Source organism: Rhea americana, unplaced genomic scaffold (genome assembly GCF_003343005.1).
Source record: "Rhea americana isolate MKP2758 unplaced genomic scaffold, rheAme1 scaffold_607, whole genome shotgun sequence".
Taxonomy (NCBI): Eukaryota; Metazoa; Chordata; class Aves; order Rheiformes; family Rheidae; genus Rhea; species Rhea americana.
The window spans coordinates 32,366-39,981 of NW_028186765.1; the positions used below are offsets into that span (position 1 = coordinate 32,366).

General features: G+C 53.8%; 1 protein-coding gene across 1 annotated transcript; it reads right to left on the reverse strand.

Annotated features, from left to right (window-relative positions):
• Positions 1-3,772: 3,772 nt before the first annotated feature.
• On the reverse strand, positions 3,773-7,600 carry LOC146587205 (uncharacterized). The gene has a single exon (XM_085319979.1). It carries the CDS (start codon positions 7,497-7,499, stop codon positions 5,313-5,315), a length of 2,187 nt encoding a protein of 728 aa, XP_085176105.1. The 5' UTR covers positions 7,500-7,600; the 3' UTR covers positions 3,773-5,312.
• Between the last annotated feature and the right edge of the window lie 16 nt (positions 7,601-7,616).

Consider the following 7,616-nt stretch of genomic DNA (forward strand, 5'->3'; position numbering starts at 1 on the left):
TTGGCGGGGACGGGCTGCGGTTGCGGCGGGACCCGGGCGCGTCTCCGCGAGCTGCCTCGAGAAATCCTAAATATTTCTAAGTGGGAGTAATTCTGACTTTGATTCCTTTCCTCCGTGCCAGAAATGGGAGGGGAAAAACCAACGTTGTCAGAAGCTGGAAAGAGGTTTCAAACGATGCGGGTGCGATTTGCATAGCCGTATTCTTGTAAAATCTGGATTTCGCTCTTTTTTTTAAGGGCAGAGAGGGTTTCTACCTGGCCTCCTGCAGAACTGAATCTGCAAGACGACTTTGCGGTTGCCGCGTAATACACAGTTATTAATCGTAACTAATGAGGTGCTGCCTGGGGATGTGTTTCCTTTCTCCTTCCCTTTCTCCGGGTTTTGGAGAGATGATCGTTCTGACTGAAAGACCTGGATAACTGCTTTCCAGGTCGGAATTCCAGCCTTCCCAGCTCACACTCCACACAAGGTCCTTCCCGCCCTTCCCAATGCGTCGCACAGATAAAATCCACTTTTAATCTTAAGGCTGCTGGTTCTGTACTACATTTTGAGTACGTGTGTGTTTGGAGTTATATCTACCAAAGCTGCTCCAGCGAGATCTTTCAGTCTTCAGCAGTTTTTCCACGGTAAAAAATTAAAAATGTAGTTTAAGTGCTCTTTCCATAAGGGGCACTAACTCCTGAGGCCCTCAAAATAGAAACACATGGATGGGGAGTAGTCTCCGGGTACTCGTGTCTGGCCTACAAATTAAGACAGGAGTAGCTATTGATTTCCAATTAAATGTTTAGGAAGAAATGTTTCATTCAGGCAAAATTTGTCCAGAGAAACACTTACACCCCCATAAAATAGCCAAGCACACGCGTGCGCAATTGCACGCTCGCACACACGAAGGCCAAACACATGTCACCTTGCACAAATAGCCGGCTCCGACAGTCGTCCTCACCTACAGTCAGACACGCGTGCACACCCCCAAGCAGCTGCAAGCACACAGGCAGTCCTGCACGGGCCAGCGTGGGTGCCCATAAATAGCCCCACGCAGCCAGATGTGCCCAGATGCCCGGGCACCGCTATGCACAGCCCTGCGTGCCCAAGCTCCGGCCTGCACACGCCAACAGGGCCAAGGATCAGCCAGCTCTGTAAAAAATGTATTTATTTCTCAGCCTAGATTCCATATTGCACGCAGGAATTAACACTTTCATAGTCATATACTTACAACAGCTTCAAATAAATAAAGGTACAGTAAATCTAAACAGAAAAAAACAATATGCGGCTGGAAAGGGCGACGGCTCTTTCTTCCCCTTGGTGAATATTTTTAAACACGTGTTTCGGGCCAGGGTACAAGGCAGGAGGAGTCACGAGAAATGCAGCGTTGGCAGCTGGATGTGCCGGCACAGGGGCCGTGGGGTGCACAGCCAGCCGAGGCCTGGGGCCGGCAGTACCCACCGATGGGGATTGCGTGTTTAAACCCCCTCTCCCCGCACACAGCACCCGCCGAGAATAAATTATCCCTGGGCAGAAATGTCCCTGGATCCCGGGTCCAGCAGAGAAGCACCCACAAAGCGACGGACATTTTTAAACCTGCTGGACTAGGATGGAGGGATGCAAATTTGTAATTATGAAAATATCCGAACAAATGCAAACTGATGCACTCCTTCCCTATCTCGCCAGGCACCGAAAGAAGCCTGCGCCTTTTGCCGCGGGCCCCGGTCGCCCAGCCCCGCAGTCACCCCGGCCCGGGGCTCCCCGCCAGCCGCGGTGCACGTCCAGCGACGCTGGGTGAGGGCAAAGGGCCCTGACACCCCCCTCACCCAAAATAAACCCTTACGAACCATGATTACAAAGCACCACACCATATCCAAGCTGAGATTTTCCTGAGTGTAAAGCTGGCTGCATTTTTAACAGCAGCACCATTTCATAAAAGTTTTCTTTATTTTTACAAGAAGATACTTTCAGTTTTCTTCTACCTACACAAGCATTTTTTTATGAAAAAAAAATCGTTTTTCACTTTTTGCACCCATTTGGAAATAAAGCAATGTCACTAATGTCATTATAAAGGTGCCTTTGTATCCTTTATGCTATTTTGGCGATGCAAGTTGATCTTTCGCTCAAAACTGGAACTAGTTTGGCACACTCTAACCATCCCATCCTCCCTGCTCTTTGTTTCATACAGAGGTATTGCTTCTTCCAACAAACTACAGGTTGTGTTTGTTCAATTTTGAAGTCCACAACGTGCTAATTCAGATAACAGTTTGGGTTTTCTTTTTTTTTCCCCATTTACTTTCCATGCATTGCCACTCCCTTACCAGTCTTTCAGAGGGGGGTTGCTAGGAAGATTACTTTGTTTTTCCGGATCGCTCAATTTCTTTGAAACGTGTTTAAGAACAATTGGGGTAATTTTCTTTCTTTTTTTCTTTCTTTCTTTTTTTTTCCCCCTCTTTTCTTTTTGCTGTGAACAGGATGTTTTGCTGCTTGAGGAGCCATTCAAGGTATGTTTGTGTGGAAAGTTTTGAGGTATCTTTGTATTGTATTCACAGCCCTGCTACACCCCCCTCACGTTATATACAGATATATACACATACACACGCACACGGGAGCGGGAAAATATGTACGTGCATGTAATGTATGCACGTTGCACGTACATCTCGGGTGTTAATAGCTGCGTTTTCCGTACGCCCACATGTACACACGCTGGGATACACAGAGATGGCTGGTCGCGGACCTCCACGGCCGCGCAGATCTGCCCGCCCGCTCCCGCGCTGCCTGCGGGCCTTATTTCCCTTCTAAAATATTCCTGAGTTGCTGCGTGCGGCCTGGTGCTTGCTGCGGGGCCGCCCGCGCAGCGCAGCCCGCGCAGCGCCCGCGCCCCTTGCGCGCCCGCTCCGCAGCGCCGCGGCTCCCGCCCGCGCCTTTGCAGCCAGCAGCTCCATCAACCGCTGCAGGATTTCCTCCCCCCTCCCTAAAAATCACATTTTTAACGCGATCCGGGTTTGCTCGCTGAGGCGCTCCGAGGGGAGCGCGGGCGCTGCCGGCGACACGGCGAGGAATTTCCCCCTCTCGCCCCGGGGCCCTTTTCTCTCTCCCTTTCCTTTGCTTTGCAGATCCATTTTGCAAGTCGCCAGGACGACCAAAGCAGGGAGTTTGCAAGGAATATGCAAGGAAAATAAAAGCCTCCATTGGCGTGGTTTCTGTGTGCGTGTGTGTGTGCGTGCGCGCCCGCTCCGGAGAAAGCGATCCCGGCTCCTGGAAAGCAGTTTTTAAAGGCAATCTGCGAAAATGGGACATACCCGCAAAAAAAAAAGGTATTTCTCCCCTAAACACACACAGAGATTTTTTGGTAACCGTCCGCGGCTCCGGTTAAAACCTGAATATTTCAGAGAGGCGAAGAAATCCCACTCTTTTGCTTAACACGAGAGGAACGGGAAAATGGGTAAAGTAAATAGAAAATACAGCTAACCAAAAAGCCCGCTAAAAAACAGACTAAAACAAACATTGCTTTTAGCAACAATTCAACATCTCCAAAAAAACATTGCTTAATAGATACAAAATATGCTTGGCCTTAAAAATGTCCTTCCTTCTTTTTACCCACTGATGGAATTAAATCAAAAATCAAAATTAGCTGTATCAGAGTTTAATATTTTCTTTTTAATTCTGCAATGATTTCCCTTTCCCCTTTCCTTTCCTTTCCTTTCCTTTCCTTTCCTTTCCTTTCCTTTCCTTTCCTTTCCTTTCCTTTCCTTTCCTTTCCTTTCCTTTCCTTTCCTTTNTTTCCTTTCCTTTCCTTTCCTTTCCTTTCCTTTCCTTTCCTTTCCTTTCCTTTCCTTTCCTTTCCTTTCCTTTCCTTTCCTTTCCTTTCCTTTCCCTTTTCCTATAAAAAGATACTGTAAAGGATTTTTTTTTCGGGGGGAGGGGGGCAATTGTTCTCCAGGAGTAAAGAGGACTACGGAGGAAAAATAGAAATTCCCAAGCAATACGCTGAAATGGAGGGCACTGCGTGATCTCAGGCAGTGCTCGACTGGCCTTGGGCTGAAAATATTTTCTGTTGAAAAGAAGGGGGAGAAAAAAAACAAAACCCCAGAAACCCACATCAGCTTTGATTTGCCTAACATTTCCAAAACAGAGCCGACTTCAGAGAGCCCGTCGGGCTTTGATGCCAAAGTGGGGTGGAAATCACATCAGAAATAGTCAAAAGAGCCAGTTACAAAAACACTGGTTTGTAAGAAAAGTTAAACTGGGATATTATTTCCTTTACAGAGAAGAGAGACATTCCCTCCACATTCTTCCCCGCATTCCACTTCGGAGCTCGAGAGAGATCAAATTGTCCATCTGTACTCTATTGCTAATGCTCCTGGATCCTATTTCTTGTGCCCATAAAGCTTTTACAGGCCTGCTACCTTTAGGCTATCTGAGTTAGGGTTATTATCCAGCAAACAACTCACTTTTTTTTTAATATACATGCAGCAGTTTCAAGTAACTTCCTCTCAAAGCCTCCTGTTTTCTTTTAGCAAACAGAATTTCCTGGTCTTTTTAAAGTTTATATTTTCTTCCTGCCTCTTAAGTAGACAGAAAACATTACATTACTATTACTATAGTTATTTGAAATAGCTGCTCCCAATTTTGACGGGGTTGACTCACACCGAAAAGGAGTGTTTATGCTACATGACATCATTATTTCTCTCTGCGTGTGATTATTATTAGTTTAATCCAATGCATTTATGGAGGAAAGGGGAGAAATTAGATCTATTCTTTCCTCATTTCAGCTTTTTTTGGCATACAGGGAGGGAGGGACGGTGAGGAGCGGAGCCGCGCGTCGCGGGGCGGCAGGAGAGGGGCAGGGGCGATGCCTTCCCCGCCGGGGCCAGCTCTCCCCCGCCAGGAGCCCTTCACCTCCCCCTCGGAGCTGCACATTTTTATCCCAAATCGCTTTGCTCGGAATAAACCATTACATTTTGCAGCGGGGAGGCAGGAGAGGGGAAAGTATTCAGCAGCCGCCGCGTGGGTTTGGCCGCGTGTTTTACCTTAAACTCGTCGAGAAACCAGCACCGGACCCTCGCACACACGCGCACACCAAGCCCCCTTCCCCCGGCCCAGCTAAAGCCGTGCACACACACACACACCCCCGGGCCCCGGCCCCCGGCCGGCTCCTCCGAGGAGCGTCCCCCCGCCGGGGAGGTGCCGGCCCGGGCTACCCGGCGGGGCCCCGGGCCGCCGGGCCCGCTCCCCCCGGCCCCGGCCCCGGGCCCGGCCCGCCCCGCCGCCCGCACTGCGGCTCTCATCTGCTGCTGGAAACCTTTCCTCCGGGCTGTGCGCTGTCCTTAGAGATCCTCCAAGCTAAAGCCCCGGAATTTGAGGCTGGGGGGCACCGGGATGGCGTTGCCCCCCAGGTGCCAGCTCCATAGCGGGTGAGTTTTGGAGAGAGCCCAGGAGTTTTTGACGCCCAGGGAGGAGGCAGGACACAGGTCCCCATCTTCCCCCACGACCAGGGAGGGAATACACGGGAAGTTGCCCATGAGGCTGAAGGAATTCCTAGGCGGGGTTGGCCCAGCGCTGCCGAGGCGTTTGCAATGAGTGTTTCCCTTTTTGGCATTCCTCCTTTGAGTCTTTTGTGGCCTCCCTTTAGAGGAGCTCTGTTGCCTTTCTGCCTCAGCGCCTCTGGCAAGGCGTCTGCGCTTGGCATTCCTTTCCGAGCCATTGCCTTTCAAAGCTTTGTTTGACAAGGTGCTGGGGCTCTCTGCTCTTTTGGAACCGGGGGATTTGAGCTCTGCAGCTTTGCAAGGCTCCGTCCTCCCTCCGTGGCGCAAACTTTTCCCGTCCACGCTGAACCCTTTTGCATAACACCACAGCTTGGATTGCCTGATGAGCCTGTCAAAATGCTCCCTCCTGGGCTCCCCTAGGTCCCCGGGGGGCGCCGGGCTGAGGCTCCCTGCCAGTTCCTGAGCTGCGGGCTGAGGGGCTGAGCCCGGGGCAGGCTCTTGGGAAGCAGATCGCCCGGCTAAAGCTTCAATCTGCCTCTCCGCTTGGTCACTGGGGCCTAACGAGGCTCTATTGTTCGAGGCATCTTTGTGCAAATCCTTCCCTTTGGCGCTGGGCTCTGCGTCCCCAAAGCCTCCCTCCTTTTGTTGCAGATCCCCCCCAGGGGTGCTGCTCGGGGAGGGAGGGGGGGAGGAGGAGGAGGAGGAAGGGGAGGCCTCCTGCTTTGCGTACAGCTCCGGCTGCGGCTGGGCCCCCGAGCCCAGGGCTAGAGCCGGGCTCAAACTTTCCAAAGTTGATGTTCGCAAAGTCCTAGCCCAGAGCTGCTGCGAGAGGAAGAGGAGGCTGGGGTCGGGGCGCAGGGCTTTGCCCACGCTCGGAGGCGGCTCCGCAGCTCGCTCGTCGCCGACGGGCTCCCGGGGGGTCTGGGGCTGGAAGCGGGGCAGAGCCGCCTGCCTGTACCGGGTGCTCTGCACCGAGTCCCCGCTGCACAGCGAGCTGCTCTCCGACTCCGAGGAGCTGCCTTCCTCGCTGCTGCACGACGTGTCCCCTTCCTCCTCCTCCTCCTCCTCCTCTTCCTCCTCCTCCGACGAGTCGCTGGAGGTGGCGGGGCTGGACCCGCCGAAGTCCAGGCTGGAGTCCGAGTCGCTGGAGTAGCCGGCGGAGGTGCCCTGCCGCTTGGAGCCGGGGAAGACGGAGGAGCGGCCCTTCCTGGCGGCCCCGGGGCCCTTCTCCTCCGGGAAGAGCCCTTTGGCGCAGCAGGGGCCCCGCTTGCGGCGGCCCGGCTCGGCGAGCGCGGCCGCCTGCGCGGCGGGGTGCGCGCCCGCGGCGTGGAGCAGCGCCAGGTCCCGCGGGAAGCCGCCGAGGACGCCCGCGAAGAGCCCGCCGCGGCCCGCCAGGCCGTAGCCCTTCCTGCCCCGCGGGGCCTTCTCATAGCCGGGGAAGGCGCGGTGGAAGGGCTGCGGCAGCAGCGCGGCCGGCGCCGAGCGCGGCTTGCCGAAGCCGGGGGGCAGCTTGGGGCGCCCGGGCGCCTCGGGGCCGCAGCAGCCGCCGGCTCGGCAGGGCGGCAGCAGCTGGGGCCGGGGGCAGCCGAAGAGCTCCCCCGGGTCCTGCAGCAGCAGCTGCTCCCTCCTCTTGCTCTTCCTTTTCCTCTTCCTCCTGCGGGGGCTGAGGCTCTTGCAGGAGGTGCAGAGAGCCTCCAGGTCCGCCTTGGATATGAGCGAGCATTTCACCGCGCGGGTGGGCACGGAGTTGATGGCTTTGAGGGTCCGGAGCTCTTTGAGATCGCAGCGTCGGCTCTTGATCTTTAAGGTTTCCATCTTCTTGCTGATGGTGGTCCTGGGGATATCCTTAAACAGGTCGCTGAGGACCTGGGCCAATGCAAACATCTGGGTGCCATTGATCTGTAAGTATCCCAAGTTTATCCCTTCGATTTCTTGATAGCCAGCATGAAAATCCCCCGGCCTGGCTTCCCCATTGTAATCCATGGTAGCTGGAACAATTCCGAAGGTCCCTTCGCAGGTCAGGAACATTTTGCAAGGAGCATTTACTTTGTCTCTTTCAAAGGGGGCATTGAAAATAAGGACATATTTGTTTCCACTCCCTGATCACACATCCCTACCCCTCAGGAGAGGTGGGGGAGGGGGGAG

What these genes read in the sequence shown, in the direction of transcription:
- LOC146587205 (XM_085319979.1), bottom strand. Translation starts at nt 7,499, where the DNA reads ATGTTCCTGACCTGCGAAGGGACCTTCGGAATTGTTCCAGCTACCATG.